At 42.9% G+C, this 24,826-nt stretch overlaps 1 protein-coding gene and 1 long non-coding RNA gene across 4 annotated transcripts in view; one reads left to right on the top strand and one right to left on the bottom strand.

Annotated features, from left to right (window-relative positions):
• Positions 1–11,399: 11,399 nt before the first annotated feature.
• GLIS1 (GLIS family zinc finger 1) overlaps positions 11,400–24,826 on the bottom strand; it is a 177,099-nt gene continuing 163,672 nt past the window's right edge. For all 3 annotated transcript variants that reach the window (XM_085067560.1, XM_085067559.1, XM_085067561.1), the window contains exons 9-11: positions 20,211–20,395; positions 14,657–14,824; positions 11,400–11,536 (exon numbers count right to left, since the gene is read on the bottom strand). In XM_085067560.1, coding sequence (XP_084923686.1) covers positions 11,400–11,536; positions 14,657–14,824; positions 20,211–20,395 — 490 coding nt within the window. The remainder of the gene's footprint in view (positions 11,537–14,656; positions 14,825–20,210; positions 20,396–24,826) is intronic.
• Positions 11,535–18,178, top strand: LOC146433693 (uncharacterized). Its single transcript, XR_014853682.1, has 4 exons — positions 11,535–13,029; positions 13,118–13,229; positions 14,097–14,158; positions 17,189–18,178. It is a non-coding gene; the product is annotated as an uncharacterized LOC146433693 (long non-coding RNA).

Here is a 24,826-nt window from a genome sequence, read left to right as displayed (position 1 = left end):
CTTAAAAGTGCTAATAAACAAAACTCATGGTCCTACTAACGACATTTTTTAGAGTCTATGAACAATTCAGAGAGCAACATTTGCTGCAGATCTACAGCTTAAACCACCAGAACCTCAGGGGCAGAAAATGCCCAGAAGGTGAAGCATTAAAAAGGTGAAATAACAGTAGGAAGCAATCTGACTGTGTACAGCATACAGAAACACCAGAAGTAACAAGGAAAGGAACCACAGTTCATAAATGTAAGCATCGATTGTTTTTTAAAAAGAGAAAATCCTAGGACTGAAATACTGTAGAAGTACATGAAGAAGTGAAACCTTATTTAGTTAGCACTGAGTTGTGACCCAGTGCCATACACCTCGATCAGTCTGGGAGTGGGATTTTGTGCCTGGAACTCATTCACTGCTATGAACTGTTCAACGTGGGCCATCCTGCCTGTCCTGGGCAAGGGGAGGGATGTCACAGCATCCTGGCAAATCCCATGAGCGAGCCCATGCAGGATGGGGCAGGGCTGGACTGGCTTCCAAACACTTCACAGGGACTCTGAGAGCAAGTGCTCAGAGCTGAGAATTGCTTTTGTCCAGGCAATGCTGCCCTTGTTCTCCTGGGACATGATCCCCAAAGGCTCAGCTAGAAGGTTTGGGGGAGCACTGGGCAATCTGCTAAGCTGCATTAGCTGGAAAATCCCATATATAGAGAGAAGGAGGTTTAACTTTGTGTGTGTTTCCCTTAGTTAGCCAGTGCAGAGCAGCAGGCTGTCCTGATTACCCAGCGTTTCCCTTGACACAAACCAAATGGCTTCCAGCTTGAGGAACTGTCTGTTGAGTCCCATGTTTATTATAAATCCAGGAGATGAAAAAATTATTTCAGTTTCTATGTTTTTTACAGTATTTCCCACCAGAAAACACTTACACTTGTAAAACAATAAATGCTGTAATATAACATAGCAGGTCTAGTAAAATCCTGAACAGTAGATAAAATTATTTACAAAAGACCATTATGGTTTCTTTTGGAGAAATAATACTTCTCCAGCATTTAATATTAATTTACATGTATCTGGTATAATTTTTAGATGTTACAAAAAGGAACATAAATATAGAAATGCATGTATGCAATAAGGTACATTCATGATTTAAATTACTTCTTTCACTAAAAATAATTTGCCTCTGTGTTTGATTCCATTTCTGCTCTACCAGTTTCTAAAAAGCAACTACTTTCCTAAGCAATTTAAGGCAAAAATATCAGCATCAAAGCTCCAGTGTCCCACTTGGCGTGATTTCAAAACAGGATTTCATGGGAAGACCAGGTATGCAGAGAATTAGAGGGCAAGTTGTGTTGTTTTGGTGCAGTGAATGGGACAGGGACATTTCTCCAGTTAGGCTAATTTGTTCCCTGACAAGGTTTTTTCCATTCTTGCTGTAGCACTGAATTCCAGTGCAAATGTTGAGTGCTGCTGTCACAGGATGGTGGTTAGAAGGGAAATGCTTGGCACTGCTTCATGTTACTCATTGTACAGCCAAGTCCAAGCCAGCTTACAAGATGGGAAACTGCACATTAGCATGAAGAAATCTAGTCCTGAAAGCAAAACATTTAAATCCATCACCTACCTGCACATTTCAGCCTCTTTTCTCCTCCTTGCTGTAAAAATGAAGGTGGCTCTAATGGCAGGGAGGTGGTAGCTGTGTTTCAAAGGATGCTTGAACTTTGCCAGCTTTTTCTATTGATGTTCCCTGCAGATGAATTTCCACCTCTGGAAAAGCAAAAAATGGAGACCCAACACAACAGGCTCTGCCACTTACAAAGTCCACAGAGGTGGCCAGGCAGGTTTGCTGATTGCTCCTGGGGAGCAGTGGTTTTTCACCAACGTAATCCCTAAATAAAAGTTGGGGTACTTTCTGGCTAAAATACACTGGAACTTCAGCTCAGAGCTGACTGTAATTCAGGTAGCTGCTTCATCACATGCAATCAGCCAGCTGAGCCTTTCCCTGAAATTTCAAATTAGGAGGGGAATAAAATGACTCAGTACGAGCTGTAGAACTTCCTTTTTTTTTTTTTTTTTTCCCCCCCAGAGTGAGCTCTACCCTTTTCTATAAACTTTGATTTTCTATAACTGCTAGAACCGCTTTGGCAAAAAGTTCAACATTTGACAGTTTTTATTTAGATGTCGACATGTGGTTTTTATATTCCTAAGTTTAGAGAGATGGTGAATTCTGTCGTTTGGAGTTTTTCAAACATTTAACTTGTAACTGTTGGAATCTGCTGGGTGTTTAAAATGGATTTGAGAAAGGAAGTAGGGCATTAGTTTTATTGGGAAAAAGAGAAAAAATATTTTAAAAGTTCCTTTAAACCAATATTTTTCTGATATAATATGGAAGAATGTATTTATATTGATTATAGTGTTTCATACTGCATAATGTAAATGCCAATTGGGAAATATTGCCGCAGTGAAATATTCTGTATTTATTGTATAATAAATGTTCCACAGAAATAGTGTATAATGTTTAGAAAAAATAAAATAGGATTAGAGGAAGTCTGTTGCATGGCTAAAGCTTTTATGTTGTGCTAATAGTACTTCAAAAACCATTTTGTATTAAATAGACTGTTTCATTTTTATTTGCCATAGACTGTGAACAAAATGGATATTTTTAAAGACAGACTTTATCATTGTCTGAAGAAGCCTTTAGCCAGCACCAAATTCGTAATCCCTCTCTCAGTTAATCATACTCTTAATTAAACAAAGCCGAGCTGAATAGGAAGGCAGTGAGATAATTTTAGACCCTTAATCCATGGATATAAAATCCTTAATCCACGGATATAAAATCATTTTCTAAACTTGGGAGTGAGCATGTTTTACATGTAGGGAAACTGAGGCAGGCCCAGACTGTAAACTCGCTGGGGTTGTGCTAAGGCCAAGGCAGAGATGCTCCAGCCCCGGGTGGCTCCGGCTGCCCACACTGCCTCCGGCCAGCACCGCTCTGCAGCCTGCGAACCTGCCCGAGTCTCTGTGCTAGCGGCGAGCAGCAGCCTTTGAACAACTTGTTTTAATTATGCGAGGAGCACGCTAGCTTTCCACAGTCGCCTTTTAATCTTTTTTATATTTCTGTTCACACTCTGTCACAGATCTGTGCTGCATTTAATTACCGCCACTCGGCTCGCGTGCGGTGCTGAACGTAGGACGGGGCTCTTCAATTGCCTCTTCAGCTGCCCCCTTACACCTTCTTTACCTCAGCCTTAGGCAAACACGGAATTCGCTGGGTTGCTGGCCACAGAAAATCCTTGCACATTTGTATTTTCAAGACAGATCTGTTGTTTAGAATAAATCAGAAGGTTTCCAGTCCGGCCATGCTTTGCCTGACAATTCTGTGATATGCGCCGTTGTCTGTGCCTGATCTAGTGTTCTGTAGGAGGGCGCTGTGCCTTGGGCTGCACGACCTTCTTCCGCTGTCACTGCTGCCTGCAGTGCACGAGGGGCATTGGCCCCTACCTGCCTAATGTGTGGGGCCCATCATGTTCGGTTTCCCTAAAAAATAGGAGCCTCCGGCACGTCCCCCTACTCCCTGCCCCAGAGGAGCCCTGTGCACCTGGTTCCAGCCTGGCGATACCTTTCTGTGTTACTGGAGATGACTCACTGTGGAGGCAGAGCACTTAATGGGTTTGGATCTGTAAATAATCCTGGCATCAGCAGAGGGAGCCCAAGGACACGCAGTCTCAACCGCGGATTTCGGACCAATGCAGTTTTGTGGGCTGAAGTGTTCCCGACACAAACTCTCTGCCTTTGAGTGTTGCAGTAACTTATTTTTAAGACCCCAAACTGTGCAGCGGCAGCGTGGGGCCACCTGGATTGTGCTGGAAGGAGGAGGGCTGAGAGGGAGAGGTGTTACTAATAGGAATCTCTTTGGGAAGGGACTTTTTTCTTAATATTATTAGTAATGAGATCAGCACGGAAATCCAAGGTGCACTAACACGACCCTCTGGTGCACCAGTTTGGCTACCAGAGACCTGTTCATAAATCTGGGTAAGAGGCAGGATTGGTATTGCACAGAGGGAGGGGTTAAGCAAAGTTGTGCAAAATGATACTTTAGCTGGGATTTACTGTAAGGTCTTCGCATCAGAAAAATACTGAAATGGACAATATGAGGATTATTGGTATTCTTGTTGTGTAACTCCATTTTATTACTTCTGACTGATCAGATTTCATTGCTGAGCTGTAACACCCATCTGATTTTTGAGGAAAAAGTTGTTAGACCATCACTACTCTTTCTGGCACCGTTCAAAACCATCAGATTCACTTGGAAAAATTGTAACAGTGGCAGCTTTTTTAGCATTGAAATTAATGTTGATTTTCAAGCTCTTTTTGATAGGGTTTTAACTGCCAAAGGAGCCCTGCAAGCCTGACCTTGAACAAGAGATGGGCATTTTCAGAGGCAGCAGAGCCTGGACAGGACATTTTCTTGCCCTTATGCCAGAGCCGGAGCTCCCTCTTGTGAGGAAGAGAAATATCAGAAAAGTCCAGGACTGTCAGCTGGAAACATGCAGTGAAGGTGATATTCAGCAGGGAAACAATTCCCACTAGTCTTTCCTGTAAGTCTGCACACACCTCCATCCACTGGGACAAGAAAACAGGATTTGAAACTACCAGCTTGCAAAATTTGAAGGTGGCACTGTAATTTGTACATAGCTGTGATCTGTCACAGAGGTCTGATGCTTGATAAAAATACAGGAGTATTTTCCAATGGAAATAATTCCCCTTTTCCACGCCCCCTCCAGTGACTTCTGTCTCTGGCAAAAAGAGCCTAACTTTATGTGAGCTAATAAAAAGCAGAAAATAAAGGAATCTGTCAGAAGTGATAAATACTGTTTGCATTTTTGTTCTTGCTGTGCTCAGTGTCAGCTGTGATGAATTGGTGACTCTTCTGCCATCCTCAGCACAGAGCACTAGAGCTGGACTCCCTCATGTCCATGCCAAGACCATCTCCCCTGGGAAAGGGGGCTCTCTGGACCATGGGTGCTCAGGGTATAATGGAGTACATTATCCAATAGAATTGTATTGAAGACCTATAGATGTCTTTAGGTGTATTTTAGCTAGGGAACATTTATGGAAAATACTTGGTATTTCATGAGATCTGGTATACTTCAAAGGGGAAAAACTGTGTTTCAGAAGTATTTTTATGAGCCTTTGGATTAAGTTCTTTCTGGCAGGTATGATTTAGTGGCAGCCAAAGGGGTGACAGTCACCAGCAGCAGTGTGACTTCACTGGGGAGCTGTGGCAGGGCCTGGGCAGCTCATCCATCACAAGAGCCTGGGAACTGGGGGACCTCCCCTCTTCCTGCTGGGGTCACACTTGCCCCATGCCCACTGCCAAGGAGGAGCTGCTCCTTACAGAGAGAAAACAAGTGTTTAAAGAGTCTTCTACAGTGTTTGTTGAGTTTATTTTGCTGTTGATAAATAACCAAAGCTCCCAGGTTTGCCATCCATGCAGCTGCCATGACTTTAACACCAAAGCCAAAGTATTTGAGTTGCTTCTTCCCAGCTCATCCCTACCAGGTCCTGTCACTTCTGTCACTTTTTCACAAGGGAAAGGACAACTCTTGCATCTTATAGACCATCCCCCAAAACCAGGGTGCACCCAGGGGGTGACACCTCCAGGGACTGCCACACTGCTTTTCTGGGATGTACTTAATTAAATCAGGCTCTTTTCCCTCTGCATGGCAAGAGTTAATTGTGCTAGTGTAAGAATATTATTCCACAGGATTATTTAAAAAAAAATTGCCGTTTTTCTTACAGCAGGGAACATGTCCAATAATTGATGTGGGAATATTAATGCAATATGTATGTTATCAATTTAGAAAAGCAGAAGACATATTTCCTTAAGCTTCTAATCATTTATACATATGACCTTCATTTATACAGCAGAAGGGCTCTTCCAGAGAGCTACAATTTGCTTCAGATGTTTAGCTTGGGTATTTTGCTTTACCTTCTAACTGCCAAGTTTAGGATTATTTAGCAGTAAAATTAGAAATGTGGATTTGAGTATAAACCAAAGTCCTGACAGGTGTTAATGGAACTCAAGTTGAATATTTTATTCTTTAAATAGTAAAATGTAAACCTGCATTTGTTTAGCTTTGCCTTCCTGCCAACTGTATCAGGTATCTTGTGTGACTAGAATCACTGTTTTCTGTACATGGTCTTCATGGCAGTTTCCAGTGCCTGTTCCCAGCTCAGCCTGTATTTATAATCCTAACAGATTTCAGCTCCACAGAGAATTCCTTAGGCAAACGTGTGATTCTCAACCGAAAGAGATAGGAAAAAAACCTCATTATCCAATATAGCCCAGATTTGAAGAATGTGCATAAAGATGCAAATACACACCTAAGAGGATTTCTCAGAAGGAAATAAAATCCTGGAGATTAAATTAAAGCAATTTAAGGCAGTTGTGTTAAAAACAAGTAAACGAAACCAAACCACTTAGTCCCTCTTTTTTTGCTTTTAGGTATTCAGACACCTTAAAAAAAAAATCTGTCCCTCAGCCCATTGCAATTCAGCAATGTCACATTGAGTTGTGTTCAGGCCAAACTGATTCAGAGGGATTTCTTTTCAACTCAGTGGTCTCCAGGTTTGCTCAGATTACTGTGTGGGGCATGCTCCGTTCCAAAGAGGAGCACTGGCTCTTTAGGAAAGGATGTAGGATACTGGCACAGCACAGGCTTACCTTCCTTATCACAGGAGGTGTGCCGGGAGGTATTTATTAAATCTGCATTTTGATGTCCATTAGTGAAGAAAGTGGCTCCTCAACACCTTCCTAGGACAGGCTGATTCCCCTTTTTGGAGGCATTTTTCCTTCTCAGCACCTGAGATGAAGCCAAGGTGCTGGTCTGGCCACTCATGGACACCTGGAGTGGGGTGAAAGGAAGCCTTCCTGTAATTATTGAAGAGGAAAACTCATCTGCTATCTGACCCACACACTGATCCTGGGTGCTGGGAGGGGAAGAGCTGCTCTGGGGCTCTCTTGGTTACCAATGCCCTGAGGATGGGGGGTGTCCTGCTGCCCTTCTGAAATGAAAGGAACCTCACAGCATGGGAAGATGGGTCTTATCCTCCAATAAACCAGCATAGCGCACTCCCTCCCTATCCCAGTCCCTGGCCAATGTCTCCACAGGCCATGTCTCTGTATTGTCCCTGTGCCCAGCAGCTCATTCTAGTCCAGTGCCTGCTACACAGGCACACTTGGAGGGTTCAGAATAGCAGACTCTCAGAAAGGAGGAAGAAAATGTTTGAAATCAAGGAGGCCTAAACTTGCAAAAGTTTTGAAAATTAGCATCATGCTTTTCTTGGTGTCCTTGATGAATTGAACTTCTATATAACACAGGGCCAGAAATGCACTTTTAAAGTCGAGTCACTTGTTTTGAATGAGAGTTACTGGCTCTGGCCAGAAAATCTGTATTTGCGCAGAAGAATTATTTTCTTCTGGCTTCACCACCACTACAAAAATCTTTTTGCCAAAGGAATGGGGAAATTTCACCTCAGTAGGAATCCAGCAGAAAGCTCAGTCTTGTAAGGCCTTTAGCTGGATTGGGACTTTGTACAGTTTCGATGGTTTAAAGAAAAATTCTGTCATGGTTGAGTGGTTTTCAGCCCAGGGAACCGAGACAGGCAGCATTGCAAGGCTGTGACAATCTATGGCTACAGCCCTCCTTCTGCTGACTCTGGGCCATGGACTTCCAAATCACCTCAGGGAGTTTGCAGTTTGCTTTGAAATTTAAGCAGAGAGGAGCTTTTAGTGTAACTCTGCAGATCTCAGAAGGGCTTATCTCAGGAGGAATACTCTGATGGCTTTGTGCTGTCAGTGAATTCAATTACATAGGCTGGCTATTTTTTCATCTTCTGTTGCACTGACCTAATTTAATACAAATACATTACTGGAGAGCTGAACTAAAATCATGTAGGTTTTAATAAGATCATAACAAAACCCATTGAAATCTTTTACTCTTATGCAATTTAAATTCAATTTACAGTCACTGTTTATTTTCACATACTTGGTTGTTTTAAGCACCGGGGTTTTTTTGCACTGCTTGCGTAACTTCGAGCTATTGCAGTATCAAACCGGTGCTCTTAATGTGCTCTGGAATTTGGCTTTTTGGACTTTCACCATTTAGCAAATGTATCCAATTGAAAGGACAGTCTCAGGAAGAGGGGAGTCTTTCCACAAGCAGCAGCTGTTCCTGCTGTTGGGTGTGCACGTAGGTAGAGAACATGACCTGAAAGTGTACTCAGTGCCTGTATCCTTTCCCTGGGAGCACATCCGATCCCTGCTGCAGCCTGTGGCTATTCTTGCTGCAGACCTGAGCCTTTGGGCATGAACATTCCCGTGCCCTGTTGCCACATCGGAATGAGGGCATTACAGCATTGTTATTTTGTCATTAAATACCACATGTTGGACTCGATGATCGCAGAGGTGTTTTCCAGCCTAAACAAGGCTGTGATTCTGTGTGCACATCTCATTAGCTCACCTGCAAAGGCCCCTCTGGAGCACTGCAGGACCATCACTTCTGTAGCTTGTGAGGTGCTGCAGCAGGATGGGAACAGAACAAGCATTTTGGTTTGCTATACAATGAAAAGCCTGAGCTTGATTATATTAAGAACTTCAAAGTCCTGCTGAATGTTTGGCTTCCAGTCCAGCTGGTGCAGAGTGCAGAGAGGTGCCTTTGCTGCTTCACTGTCAACTTGAAATTCATTTTCTCTCTCCCAGCTTGATCAGCCACCAAAGGTCATCTTATTTCAGTTGTTCCTAAAGCGTCCTGCATGCACAGAGTACATGCACAGGGTAAACGAGGTTTGCATTCACTGGGGAAATGATTTGTAGCTATTTATAAAGTAGTGTTGTAATTTATTAGTTGAATTCTGTTGCTTAAATTGAAAAAGTATCTGACAGTCAACTGGAACCAGCAGTTCCATTTTAATTCCACAGGGCAATAATTTTCTACTATTATATATAAAGCCTTACTGCAGTTATTATACATATTAGTTGTGGGGGTTTTTACAGCACCACAACGAGAAACTTGCCAAGCAATAAATTCCATTGAAAGGTTTCTTTGTGTCTTTAGGAAAAGCTTACATGAGATACTTCCCTACTTACATGTAATAAAAGAAAATAATGAGGTACACAGCACACGAGTAACCATTAACTTGTGCTATTGTGTATTTTAATAGCTTTATTATGGATAACTTTCCAAACCAGACAGACTCAAACAAGTGCCTTTGCATTTCTCTGAATCTATCCTTTTAATTTACAGAAAACCTGATTCACACAGATTGTGGAATTAAATCATCACCCCAGCTGCTATGCTTTGAGTTTCCCAAACCTTTATGAATCATTGTGTGGTTTTGAACAGCCTGGTTGTTGTGACATAAGTATTTTTGTAATTGATCAAATATGTTTAGGATTGGTTGGTTTATATTTTTAACTAAAAAAATGTCATTTTTAGAAGAATTTATTTAATTTTTAGGAAATTGAATTAATCTTGTTTTTAAGTCATGGTTTCCTTTTTGTGTTTCCAACTAATTGCAGCACAGGAATTATTTTGGTTTTTGTCTCAGACATTACAGCTTTGTTGGGCTTTGGATATTTATCTAAGTCTTCCTTCAAAAGCCCTAGTTTTTCCTGCTTGGCAGTTGTTAAGCTACCTGCCTCCTTTTTTAATGTTCTGGGAGAGAGTTCTGCCCACTTATGTCTGAAACCAAAAAAAAACCAAACTCTGACACATCAGAATAAACAAACAAGACAGAAAGCCAAATGTGGCTGTGATCAGAAGCTAAGCCACATGTGTAGGCTTAGAGCACAATTGGGAGCCTTTCTGCATTTCAGTTCTAGGAGAGCAATGATGAGTCAGTGCTGCCAGGGCTGCTTGGCCACAATTAATGGGTTTGCAGCTGGCACAGGGTATCCTTGAGAGCCAGAGAGCTTGAGGAACCCTTGCTATAACGGGGGGGTCAGGTCACATAACCCCATGAACCTTGGTCTGTAGTGACTAAAACTTCCTGAATGTCTAAGTTTCATTCAAATTTCTTGAGGACAGAAAGCTAAATTGGATACAGAGGCCCCTTCATGTGCACTAACAAGGTGCAACCAGGCCCTGGAGAAACAAGTGCACCTTGTAGGCTCTGTGCTTACCCTGGATCAGCCTCAGTGTGAGGCTGCTGTGAAGGCACAGCACCCAGGGGCTTTCTGTGTTTGCAGAGGCTGCAGGGGTGAAGAGAGGCACAGGGGCACCAGGGATTCTGACGCTCCAGGCAAAGCTGTGGAGTCCTAGGACTGAGACACAGGTCCTTTGTTGGACCTGAGTTGTACCCCACATTTCTGGGGAGAGAAGACATGAGAAAAAGGAAAGTGCTGTCCTCTGTCACAGATCGGGTTCAACCCAGTTTTGGCTTTTCAGTGGTGCCCTGTGGCAGCCTGGGTGACTCTATGTGAACAGACATGGATTGATGCAGTCTGGACAGCCCTTATTAAGCCCAACTTGCAATGGTTTGTAAATGATTGGTTTTTTTTAGTTAGTTTTTCCTTACTGTTCTCCTAGACTGCCATGGGACACTTTCAGGAGCTCAGCTCTAACAAGCCTGTTTGGCACACACTGGGAGCACCTTGCCCCTTGCAGGATGTGTCTCTCCCAGGAATCATCACTACACTGGGAAGTGCAGCCCAGTGGAGCCATGGCCACAGTGACAGGGAACCAAACTACTGCAGGTGACCCCTGTTCTGCTGGAAGCCCCTTGTTTTTCTTCTGTCACAGTGACTGAAATGTCACTGCTTTGTTAAAATTCCTCTCAGGCATGTTAAGAATGCAGCATTCAAGGAGCCCAATGGTGTTAAGAAATGACAGTACACTTGTTTCCAGTTTTTAATGCTTTCTTGTAAAACTGAAAATACAAAACCAGCTGAGCAAATGTAGATCTTTATATACATGAGGTCTGTGATTAAAAAAATCCTTTTAGTTAAAAAAAAAAAAGGAAAAAAGAGAAGACCGAACCAACAAGTTAAAGGAAAACTGATTAAAGGGAACAACATTCTTGAATTGAAACATACTTTCCAAGAAGAAAAACCTCTCCTTTACAAGTTTATTATATAACTTACATTTACACTTTACTGAGAGAACTTACAAAACAAGCTGCTTGAAATGCTCCTCATTCCCTTAAAGCATGAATTTCAAAGTGCCACAGCAAAGGAACAGGTTCCAATATTATCTTATACAGACTATTCATGTATAAAATGGTTTGGTAAATGTGAGGTGTTCATTTAAATGAGCACATATAGGGATACAGACTAAATAAAAGTACTTGAACAACACCTTTGTTATTACATACGCAGTTATAGGTATAATAAAGGAAACCAGGCCAGCACTGCTCTTAGGTATCTGTGTAGATGGAAGGAATGTGATTCAAGCAGTGATCAAAGGCACTGTTCTGGAAGAATCCATTTTCATCCGTTCCATTGGAGACCATGTCTTCAGATACACACTGTGCTTCAGAGATCCCCTCATAGCCTGGAAGAGTGACAAGGGCACGGACATGAGTTAGTGCCATGGTGCATGTGAGCAGGGAAGCACAGCTTGGGGCCTGGGATCACACAGGACAGCACAGCATTAATGGAAAGACAATAGTGTTCAGCATCAAAGCCTTGCCCAGGAGATGCACAAACTCCAGTGGGTGTTTGTGTCATCGTGGCTGAGCTCCCATTCATTCCTGTGGGAAGCTGTGCACTTGCAAGTGAAGTGCAAGTATCAGAGCATGGCTCTCTTGGGACTCACAGGCATTATCTGAATAGGACGTCAAAACAATGAGTGGGCAACGATCCTACTAAGAGTGCACTAAAAGTGATGCAGTCTTCTTGTTTTGTGTTTTTCCTTTTAACAGCACTTCGAAAAAATATTCCATGTGTCTTCCAGCTGCTCTTGAGACCCAGAAGAAATCTGGATCCTGCATTTACTGGCTCTCCACATAGTGCAGGTCTGAGGAAGCATGGCTGGGGCAGGTAAAGCTCACAGGACATATGGAAGGAGCTGTGAACCTCAGCCCACCAAAGCCCACTGGCTCCTTCACAGACCAAGCTGGCTGCTGCTTGCCAGGCTACCAGAAAGCCACTGCAGTGGGGAAGAATCTCTCTGTCCTTCTTTCATAATGCCAAACTTCCACAGCTGTTACAGACCCCCTGAGCTGCACATGCCTGTGGAAAGGAGCAGGTTTGCCATGCTATCAGATGCTACAGCAGCTGGAGTGCCAGGATTGCCTTCCCCAAAGGACATGAAAATTTCCTATTATGACCCACCATAACCTGCTTTTGCAACTGGCCAGTCAAGGCCCACATGCACATGTTCATTTTACTGCAGTCCAGCTCCTCCTTACTTCCCCTCTGCCATGTTCACTCCCTTACCTTCATCCTTTATACATATTCTGATTTCCCTTGTACCACCTGACTTGGATTTGGTCTTTAGGAAAGCATCTGTGTGAACTTCAGCACAAGGTTCTGACTCTTGGACTGACCCCCAGGGACCCCAGAGCCCACCTACCACAACTGGAATAGCCGCAGCAGCATCAAGTCAGCTCAGGGAGCACGTGAACAAGATGCAGTTTAGCAAATGCCTGTGCCCTTTGTATCTGATGTAGAAAATGAAGCCTTACACAGAGTGGCGACTCCACGTGTGGATGGCTGATCCTCAGGGTTAAAGCACTGGACCTGGCTCCCTTCTTGCTCCACAGAGGGGTCTGTGGGGCCATTGGGAAATTACTGTTTTTCTGTGCCTCAGTGGAAAATGAGGCCATTTCTTCTCTTTAGCCTTTCCCTTGTCTTTTCCACCTGCCCATACCTCTGCAGGGAGGTGTGCCTGATTAGGGCTGAGCCAAACACTGCCCAGGCCCTACACTGGCCTTGGGGCTGTGTGGCACCACAGCAGCAGCCAGGGACAGATCCTGCATCCTACACAGCCAGTCCTGGCAACAGGAGAACCTGTCTGCTTAATTGGGGGTATTTTGCTGTCAGGTATGTTTTTATTATTGGAGATCAAATTCTCTACTTATTTACATTTCTGCATTTTCCTATGACGTATTAATTTGCTGTTGGTTTACAGGTCAGATTGTGCTGTCTGGAGAAATCTGGCACACAGTGAATGTCCAGAGGTTCTGGAGGACGACCTCAGCGTGTTTATCTGTGTTGGGCCAAGTGGAATGACCAGTATTTTGGTAAGTTTTGCGAGTGTTTATGTTATGCTAATTTTTATTTGATGAGCCTGTATACAGGGTGGATACACAACCACAGATGGATAAAACCCAAGATAAGCACACACCCCAGAAATCATTATTAGATTCCAGATAGAGTAAACTATCCAAAGTCCTGAACAGAAAATAAAAATTTATTGACTGTTAATGTGATTCATGGAACAGCTGTTTGCCAGTCACATTTGGCATTCCTGCGAGATGAGATCTCATTTAATATTAATGGTGCTATAAAAGCCTAAAAAAAATTAATGTGTAGCCTTGATGAATCTTGCAAACCTGAATGGTTCTATTTTACAGACTAAAAGATGAGATGAGATTTATATATTTCATACATGTTTATGTTTCAGCCTTTTAAGTATTTGCATGCCTCAATAACCACTCTAAAAACAAAAATATTAAACAGAAACATTTCATGATAGTTTAGGCCCAGACAGAAAAATCAACTGTTGTTGAAGTTGGTGTCCTGCCACAGTATTATTCTTTACTGCTACAATTTCTTTTGGAAAGTTTATTTAGTCTGTTCTTTAAATATTTCAGGCTGTCAATCTAAACTTGAAATTTGATGTTAACATGCAAAAACCTATGTTTTAGTAACATCAAACTTATGAGTAACACTAAAGAATTCAAAGTTGAAGTTGAAACTTCATCTTAAACGTTTCCCTTGTGTTGGTTAGTGATGCATGCACTTCCCAGAATGGAACAGCAGACAAATGCGTGCACGCTCGCTCTGAACAGAGTCTCCTTTAATACAAAACAAACAGGAAAGTCAACTCTAATTTTGTGGTCTGACTCAGGCCCCATTTCAAAAAGCACTTAAACATATGTTTTCAGTATTGTCCTTAACCGAGGTGCCCTCTTGAGTGCAGACATGAAGAGAACTTTCTTGGAGATATGTAAGTAAAGATTGCAGCAAATGGTTCTGTTTCATGGCTCTTGACGATACTCGTGTTTTGTTTGATTTCAGCAATTCTGTAAATTCTTAATTGTGGTTTTAAAGGCAAGGGAAAAAAAAGAATACTAAAATATTGCAGTACTATAGTAATGTAGCCATTTTAACTTTGACCTGATTATAAAAGCCTGCTTGAGCACACCTGAGACGTGCAATGAACAGCCCACACAATAAATGTGGAAAGTGCCTTGTCAGCTCTCTTGACAGTGGGTGCTGCCTATGGCATCCAGTGGAATGAAAGACACTTAGTCTATCAGTCAAATACTGCAGGATTTAAAAAAAAAAAAAAGTTGCTTTCCTTCTGGGATTTAAAAGATGCAAATGTATTTCAGGGGGTTTTGTAAAAACATGTTTTTGTCATAACATTGAATATAAAATGTGTTCTTTCCCCCTCCTGCTACAAATATCATATGGATAATTCTTTATAGGTGGAATAAATTACCTGTTGAAGCTAAAGGTGCATTGAGTATGTGATAGCCATTCTGCCTCAGAGGATTGAAGCAATGGGATTCCCCTGTGAGCACATCACTGCTGACAGACTGGTCCATTGTTCTGTAGCAATCTCCATAGTGGAAACAGTTTTGTATGGAGTGAAAGCTGCCTTGGTAACCTGAAAGCAGATATTGCATACACAATTTAAGCCTTCTGCAATGGTATTACCTCCACTTCTGTAACAGTATTTCCTTACTACCAGGGGGGTTTTGTTCCTCAGTTTTAACTTTGGAAAAATGCTCATGCTGTTCTATAAAGTGCAGGAACAGAAGCACTGCATCAGACTCGGTCCCACAAGGTACTGTGGACTGGGATCCCCATCAAGCAAAAATCTCAAGGATGGGCTTCACTTCAAGCAATAGATCAGCTGAACACAGTCTACAGCACACTTGGTTCCAAGCTAAGCAGTAAGCCCTCCACTGGATTGGGTCCAGGATGCTCAGCTCCTAAGGGAATGTCTCTGTAACGAATTGCTGTTAATTTAAATACAATAATGCAGCATTCAAATGAATAGCACTGCTTTGTTTTCAGTTGAGTAAAGTCTTTTCCCATGCAGTGTGTGCTGTGCACTGCTGGAGACAGCACTCTTTGTCCAAAATACCTTCACAGGTACCTCAAACTTCTTTCCCAGACTGCTCTTGATTCAAATGAACCCCCTTTGATTGCACACAGGGGGCCACAGTGTGCAGGTAAAATTGAACTACAAGTGCAGGACTGACTCCAGATGGATGTTAGGTGAAGACCGAGTTCAGCCAGAGGCTCTTCTGCTTCTGGAAATTGCTGAGATACATCTGTACAGTCTCTGCTTGCCTCAGTCATTCTGCTTTTGGGGCATGTTTGACCTCTGTCCCCCACATACCCAACATTTCTCAGATCCTACTTTTTTTTAGAAGTAGTGTATTATCAGTACTGAGCAGTTTGGGTTTTGCCATCAGACGTCATAAATGAGTTGTAGACAACAAAAGAAGATATTTAACAGTAAAGGATAAATGTATTGCTGAGGAAGGAATCTGACCATTTATAAGTTGTGCCAACATCCTAAAAGTAATTGTAATTTGTTCCCATAAGGATGACCTCAACATACGTCACAATATTTAGACCAACCATGGCCTGATTTAATTCTTTTCCTTCCTCCTGCCTCAACAACCTCTTCCTGATTCCAGGTGCATTGCACACTAACTGCACATTCCTATCAACTACCCCTTTTCCTACCATCTCTGAAATTATGCTCCTTCCCTTTAATGCAACTGAAGTCAATGAAATCAGGCTTAAAGTCTAGCAGAATGTGCTTCAGGATTTTCCTCTGATTGCCAAAAAAAATAGGGAGCTGTTGTCTTTCTTCCCGTAGTCTTCCTCAGACTGAGACATTTCCTGAGGAACTCCTGCAGGAGCTCAGGGCAGTTCAGTGACTCCCAGTCCCAGCCACGTTTCCCCATTTCCAGATGACAGTTTGGCCCTTCTCACAGCAGAGATCCACCCTGCTGGGCTGCTTGTGCAGCTCTTCAGTCTGTTTGTTCAGGAATTCAATACCTGTGCCTGTCCCCAGAGCACCCAGGGCTGTATGGGGTGCAGTGTGTCCCTTAAAATTCATCCAGTGAACAAGCTCTCTCCTGTTCAGGAAGATCTCCCATACTTCTCTGTGTTTTCCCTCTGCTATCAAAGTCTGACCAAGCAGTACCAGGCCAAGCTCAGGGCCTGTTCACTTCATATTTCCTAAGGTGCCAGTAAATAAGGCCAAGTGAGGCATTTCTTGAGTAGAAATGCAATAAACTCATTGAGTGGTGAAAGATTTGCTCTGAAATTTCCCAGTTTAATATGTGCTTTGGCAGAATCTGCAAGAATTAGATGATTAATTTCTAGAGAACATATGATCCACCACAAAATACCTAAATGGTTGATGTCCATGATTAGTGAAGTCCTAATGGATGACTCTTAGATAAAGACACTACATACACTGTACCGAGGCTGCTCATATTTGCTGCTATGGAGAAGGCAGCCCAAAAATTTGGAAAGCTGAGCATTAAATGATGCATGTCCTTCCTTGGAATAAACAGACAGCCACCTCTATTTACTGCCTGGAGAGTCTGACTCAAAGAATCAAGGAGCTCTTATGAGAGGTAGCACAGCCCTCTTTTGATGTGGTTTTAGGTACAGTGCTTTATTGACTGGCTTTGATAATTATCCTGATTTTCTGTTTACAAAACACAAACTCCTTGCTGTAAACCTTCTAAAAATATATCTTTTTGAGATGAGTAGTGATAAAAAGAGACACTTGGCTTCAAAGAAGGCACAACTGGTTGCAGAGAGCACTTAGATGCATTGCTAGAGAAAAAAAAAATGAACCTTTTCCAAAATGTCTGCTATAGACATCACTCCTAGGAAGGCATGACATGTATTTTCTCTGTGCCTGTAACTGCTGTCCTTTCCTAGTGCTCTCTGGCTTGCCTTTGTTACATCAATTAAATATCTTCATGATCTGCAGGGCTGGCACAGTGACTTAGAAAAGCAGAGAGCAGCCAAGCATGACAGAACTGGATTGAAACTAGCTGGATCCAGGGTTTTCCCAAGACCTGTGGGGAAACGTTATTTTGAAGTGTTTTAAGTTACACTGTCTGGAAATACCTGAAGCAGAGAACTGCCTCAGAATCAAGAGTCTGGAAAAGAACTGCCATAAGCAATGAAATCCTGTTTTGGATTGCAGTATCTATCCCTCAGCACCACTCTGTGTGACAGTCTGAGAAGGCAGAGGAAAAAGTGTTCCTGGAACCACACAGTGAAGAGAGAGAGAGAGGTGTAGGAAAATCCTGGTGTTACTGCACTGCAGAGTTCACCAGGACCCAATTTCTGCCAAGCACTTACCAAAGAAAATACAGAGAAATGCACCTTCCCTGTTCCAATGTGCCTGCAGGTGGGATAAATGCAGGTAGGAAACTGAACAAAAAACATGGAGTGAGGAAGGGAAGGGGTACAGCAGGACCACAGGTCAGGTGGAATAAACCACAACACTAAAAATAGGATTTCTGACCCTTTGGGCTCATGGCATTTAATTGTGGTTCCTTTGACTTCTTACAATGCTTCACAGGGAAAATATCAGGAATTAAAATATTATTAAAATCCCATAACCAAGCATTCAATTAACAACCACATTTGGTTGATTAAACTAAACAGGAAGCATTTTTTACAAGTTCTTAAAAAAGGTTCCCTTCAGGGGTTAAAATACAAAGTAAGCAAGAAGGCTGGTCTGGTGCAGACATCCCTGCTTCTTTTAGAGTGCAAATCTGTAGTACCAGCTTGGCAATAAGTGTTTCACCAATATTTTTTTTGCCACATGGATTTCAGGTTTTCCTTCAGTTTTGATTTAAATCAAAAATTTTCTTTGGTTATTTTCAAGTGAAGAATTTACTAAATGCCCTGTCAGTTTAAATGATCACTGTTAAATGTTTTATGTACAGTAGATGTAGAAATATAACAGTTCATAAAGGAATAAACTGAGTTCCAAACATAACATTTAGTTAAAATTTTGCTTTGAAATAATTTGTGGCAGAAAAGCCGCACTTAGCCACTTCACACAGTGCATTGGCTGCCTCTGCTTCTCTAAGGCATACCCTAGAAAACTTCCAGCAGCTTTAAAATGAATGATGTAATGAGCAAATAATTGGAATATGCCTATTAAATGCCATCTTGTTATGTCATGTCATTTACATGTATTCGCAAATAAATCTCAGCTTTTCAAATTCCATAAAATTTCTGAGAAGAAATCATGTCAGGTATAAATAACTACAGGATTCCATTGCCTGCCAAATTCTTTCAGCATGTAATAATTTCCATGTGATCTTACTACAGCTAGGTTTAAACATATAAATACTGTCAGCTTGTTCTTTCATTATCAATATTTCTGCTACCAGCCTGATGAAGCTGCCATCTCCTAAAAATTCCACATCCACAATGTTTATGTGCTTCTGTACAGATGCCTGGTTCCACACTGGGCTTATGTACCTTTTTCTGGCAGAAATTCAAAACTCCCAAATTATTACAGACTCCATTATAAAAATGTGTTATTAATGAACTGAGAGGCAAAAAAAGAAAAAGTAGAGCAAGTAAAGCTAAGTACAGGTTACAGATAATTGGTTTCAAAGGCTGCTAATCAAAACTGATTTTGGAATGACCATTTCCATAATGAATTTATAATAATACTTCAACATTTGGCCAAAGTGGAAAATTATTGCTTTTTCAAAACCACATGACATAACACTTAGAAAGCAACAATTCATTGAAAAGGAAATGTGGTTTTCTTAAGGAATAAAGTCAATTTATTTAAGTGGTTCAAAACTTGTTCTGTCTATGCATTTGTTTCTGCCGTAGTAATGAGCTGCTAAACTTTCCTCTTGTGGCTTGTAGTTATTTAGCTCATTATAGCAACATAATCATATATCATTATATGCTATCATAAATCTGCCACTTTTCCCTTACAGAGTTAATCTTTTTAAATTGAATAATCTGTTGAGCATCAGGTTGAGTTAGTTTTTCCTTCAGCACAAATCATTAAATATAATACGCCTTAACTTTTCAGTCTAAGCCTGTCCAACCAAAGAGCAAAATCGCTGCTCAGAGAATGAGGGGCAGAGGGAACTGTTGGGATACCCAACCCCATCCCAGCTGGGAGCTGCTCACGGGTTTGTGCTCAGGCTCTTGCAAGCAGACAGATGTCCTGCACACTTCTTTATTGAGAATATTTACCACACTTTAGCAGCTCACCATCTGGATTGAGTAACAGATTTCTGAAATATGCAAGCTCCTGTTACTGGAAGAATCTGTGATAATAATATCTCTTGCTAATTTGTGCCTCAAAAATTGCAGGAACATTAATTAGTTCCCACAGCAGATCTCAAGAATAGGTATGTAAGCTCCCAATTAAAAAGGCTGAGTAATTCAGAACAAAAAATGTTTTAAATTAAGCTGTGGGACAGCTGCTTACTGCTCCCATTCCTGTCCTCAAATCCCACAGACATGCTCCAGTTGTACAGACTGCATTTACATATTATTATATAATTTAACACAAGCCAAGCTTCCAAATAATACATGGAAAATTTTTTTTTTCTTTGCCTAATTCCATGTCTAGTGCATCACTATGAATGGACTGAGCAGGACACTGCCAAGGTGTACCTCAGGCCATGTATTTTGGGACTGGATGGCTCTTGCAGGGTCACTCTCCAGGCTGGATGACCAGACAGGAGAGGTGCATGGCCAGCAGCCTTCTACTGAAGAACCTGAATAAATTCAATAAATCTGCTGTGGGGACAGCTTTCCCCATTATGATGACATATCACAGCATGGTCCTGTCTGAAAATTTTCATCTGTATCATCGGTGCATCAATCCAGTTTAAAACTTGGAGTTCCCACTGAAATGCTGACAGTATTAGCCAAATATGAACAACCAAAATAAATTCTTTCTCTCCAGATAGGAATTAGAAAAGTTGCAAAAAACAAAAAGAGGGAAGAGTTACCTTGAGATCCCTGCTGTACAGACTGGTTGGGAAATGGAGCGTACGGTGTATTTGGTATCCCAGAAAACTGCTGCCCATTTGGTGACTGGCTGTGGGACGATGGAGAGCTGTGTTTCTGCAAGAGGGAAGGTGAAACTAAAGCTTTCAGGGGGCTGACAAGCGGAGAGATGATGTTGGGAGCAAGCCTAGAAAAAGAAAATACAGAAAAACTTCACATATCATAATACGGGAAAATTAAATACTCAAATGGCCCTATTTCCGTAATGGCCAGACTACAGAGAAGTCTGTTTTGCAGGTACAAATTATACGGAAAGAAAAGGACAACAATGCACTGCCACTTTCAGGTATTTCTAGGAGAAAAGGGAATTAAGACAAGGAATTCTGTTCCTTTGCACTAACTTCCTGTACTCGCCATAATGACAGCATCAAAATGACACCATTCCTCAGTGTGCAACTTAAACACAGCTCAGTTTAATTTAAAATTTTGTGAGCTGAGATACATGTCCAGAAACAGAAGTGGAAAATGTAGCTAGAATGAAAAAATGCAAGTAAATTGTTTAAGTGTCTTCATAGCTGTAACAGGGTCAAGTTGTAATAGGGTGAAGCCGCAGCCAAGACAAAGAAAAGCATTTGTTTCACTTATTCCTCATGGAGGACTTTTAGACATAGAAATCCCATTTCAGCTGCAACAGATGGTCTGTCCTTTCAAAAGAAGAGCCCAAAGAAGTATTTGCTTGTGGCAGCACTGCTCGGTGTAAGGCTGAGGAGTGCTTGTACCTGAGAGATGGAAAATTCCCCCAAACATCTGGGACTCAGGCCAGCACAGGAGCAGAGCAGCTGAGGAAGAACCTCACTAATCCACTTTCATGAAGTCCCCTGGCATCCTGGGCTGCTGGTGGAGCAGAGAAGGGTCAGTGGTTCCTCCCTGCCCCAGTGAGGGTGGTACGAGGCTGGCTCAGGAGGGACAGGCCCTTTGCCAGAGATGTCCTTCAGCCATTTACAGCGGGAGGAGGGCACGGGGCTGGGGATGGGGCTGAAAACCTGGCCAGCGACATCCAAGCCTTTCCTAGAGCTGCACTGCACCAAGTCTGCAGAGGAGAAAAGAGTGGACCTCGTGCCCTGTGCTCCACAGCCCAGGGATGCCCTGGCAAATAGCACAGGCACCGTGGGGAGTTCTCAACACACTCCCTGCTGCCCCTGGAGCTTTTGCTAAACATAAGAAGCACCTCTTTGAGCAGCACCAGAACCTTCAGATGCTGCAAAATCCACCTCACTGTCTGAGAGCCACCCTGTGGAAACTTCCAGCTACAGGCCCTGAGGAAGAGAAATAAAACAACCTGAGCAGGTTGTAATAGATGTCACAGAGCTGGAAAAAAATACTGAGCACAAACTGTTGGAGGCAGACAAAGCATTAACAAAACAAAAACTTCAATCTCTCACTGGTGTCTTCCTCTACCCCTGCACAAGCTGTTCAAACACCATAAACGATCATTTCACACAACTGCTTCTTGGAGTAGTTGGGATTGACCTTGGAAGTGAGGCTGTGCTCCAATGAGGGCTAAGCACTACATGGGAGCCTGCAAGAGGTAAACAGAGGGGAACTGTGAATTAATGGTGACAACAGCTCAACCAAATTTAACATGAGAGGCACAGGAACACTGCCAAAAGCTGTCACAGTGACACTCTAAATATTAAAAGGGGTTTAAATTGACTAAGCCCTGAAATCATTCAATCTCGCAAAACAAGGAAACAAGACTTACAATGCAAACCACAGCGACTGAACATCCCCAAACTAAACAGAGTACTGTTGAACTAAACTAGTACTGCTGAATGGGTGAAGGCAAGGATATTTTTGACTCAAATATGCAAGAACTGAAAACCAACCTTTTTTTGTGAGAAAGATACCCCCTCCCATAAATGCTGACCATTAATATGTAAAAGAAAGAGGACTAACGTCGAATTCTAAGCCCCAACATGTAAAGAGAAAAACATTTGTTCTGGTTTGGTAAAGGCTTGGGGCTCCAGAGGTGCCAAAAAGGGACTTGGGGGTGCCAGCGCCACCTGTGATCCCTTTAGGTCAGGGACCAAACACTCTCTGGAGCCCACGCTGCTGAGGAGCAGATGCACGGGTAAACAGGGAGTTCATTTGCTCAGCAGCAGCCAAACACCAAGGGCAGCTCCCCTGGGGCCACAGCTTTTCCTCAAAGGGCTCAGCGGGGCCGCGGCTGGACTCCGGGAGCTGTCGTGAGCCTCATTCCCTGCGAACACTGCCTGTGCCAAGCGGCTGCTCCCAGCCAGGGCTGCCAGCTCTGGGATCTGCAGGACCCACACGGGAGCTTTCGATCTCTCTGTGCCGAGGCTTGCGGCACAGCACAGCCACCAGCAGGGACTGCAACCCAGCACAGCCTCTCCTCCGGCACACCCGGACAGAGACATTGTCCTCCACGCGCCAGCAACGCTCTTAGAGCCTAGAAATGCTTCTATCTGAAAGGAGATTAAAAAGATTGCAGTTGTTTTCGTTGGAACGATAATAGCTAAAAGAGCTCATGATAGTGACATTTATATGGGTAATGACCACACACACATTTAAAAGAGAAACAAAAGACGTACTAAAAACTCCAAGGCCGGGATGAGCCAGAAACCACTCTGAATAGGGGAGGGAAATGCTTCTGGGGAGCGAGCCCTCTGCAACTGCCTGTGTTGGGTTTCCTCTGCCTGCTCTTGGAATGTCTTGTCCTGGCTACTGCTGGGAAACGCAGCCCCCCATAGAGACCTGCCGGGCTGCTCCGAGTGCTTTGTTAGGATGGGCCATCGTGTTTCTGAGTTCTATGCAATCATGTTGCTTGTCAAACAAAAATGGTACACTTAGGTATCCAGCTGTGGGAATACTGAAAATCCCAGCCTCCCTACCCAGTTTAACTACTCCCAGAGGCTACTTAAATCTTAACCATGGGAGAAGAATTTAGGTTTTTATTGTTATTTTTAAAGCAGTGCTTGTCCCCACTCACACCCTTGCATTCCTGTTTTTCCTGTGAGTGAACTCAACAGTTGTGACAGGGTTTGGGCCTCGAAACCTTTGAGACGAGTGGTTAAGGGTGCTGAGATCCCCCTGCAAAGCCAGAGGGGTGCAGGCCCTGCTCCAGCTGGGAATGCTGAGCAGTGTGTGGAGCTGCCAGCTCGCTGCTCCCGCTGGGCACGGCTGCCCCGGTGCTGGAGCTCAGCAAACATTGCTGCCTGTGGGCAGCAGTATCCTAGGAGCAGGAGCCTGAGCTGAAACCCTGACAGCTCCTCGTAACACTTGACCATTGCTGCCTCCTCTGCATCAAGAGAGTTTCACAGAGTTGAGCAGGTCACTGTAAAAATCTGCTACATTCTGCTCCATCTCCCCCAAACAGGGAATTTATTGTGTTTCCTGTAAATTAAAGCGCAGTTTTCAGCTAGGAAAGAATTTTGTTCAGCAGAAAAATCTGGCTGTATTAGCACAAGTGGTCAACGTGGGGATCTGTGTCCTTAAAATATTCATCACAATCTCTACAGCTCAAGCTGGTCCCTAAAATATTACCCTGCGTGTGTGCGTGCATGTGTGAATGTGCTCTGGCACACTCAAGGGGAGATTATCATCAGCAAAACTGTCCCATCCCCAGTGCCGTGTTTTTAATTCCCTCCTGAATATCTGCCTACTAATTAGGTTGCTGTGGTACTCAGGTTGTTAAAAGAGAGAAGGAATCATTCCTGATACAAATTAAACAGGTAATGCATTAGAGCCTAAAAGGAGATGCCTTCTGTGTGGAAGATGAAACACTGAACGACTTAGAGCAGGAACTCAGCTGGATACACTAAATTTCCCAGGCAGTAGCTCAGGCATGTGTGTTTCAATAACTAATAGCCTGCACATTTCCTGTTAATACTGTACTACAACCACAGTTTGCTTTGGTTTGGATAGTAATAATAAATATACACCATATATTTTACCTTAATTGTAACTTGCATAATTCAGTACATTTGCAGGTCCTTTGAGGGCTTTTAATATATATCTGTGGCTATATATAGCTATATATAAAGAGATATAAATACTCTCGCAGGCATGAAAAAAAATCCTTATCCCTAATTAATTACATTTGAGGGCTCCTGGCTCTATGGAATGTTTCTGTCCAGGGCCATACAAGAGTGTGATGGAGGAGGCAGCCTCCTCTCCACCCTGTTCAAGACACAGGAGCAACAGGACACGCACCACGGAGAGAAAGTGCTTGGCTGGAAACAAAAGAAACATTTTGCTCACACAGCATGCCCTGGCCTGTGCCATTCACAGCCACAGGAGCCACCGAATCAAACAAAATACCCATTTTTTTTACAAAGGGACTGAATAATTTAATGGCCAAAACCAACATCTCCTTGCTAAGCGAGGGGTAATCACATCTTATGCTTCAGGATGTAAAGTGATCGCCCATGGAGGCAGAGAGGAATTCTGTTCTCTTCACTCCCCACACAGCTCAGGGTGACTGACCATGAACTGGGGACCTTTGCCAGCTCCCCCTGAAGCACCACTGTAGGATGGCACTGGAGATGGAATTCCTGTCTGAGGGAGCTGGGATTTCAGGTGGCATTGCATGGCCAAT

The sequence above is a fragment of the Lichenostomus cassidix genome, chromosome 8 (assembly GCF_008360975.1).
Source record: "Lichenostomus cassidix isolate B80296 chromosome 8, HeHo_3.0, whole genome shotgun sequence".
NCBI lineage: Eukaryota > Metazoa > Chordata > Aves > Passeriformes > Meliphagidae > Lichenostomus > Lichenostomus cassidix.
This window is presented reverse-complemented; position numbering and strand designations above follow the sequence as displayed.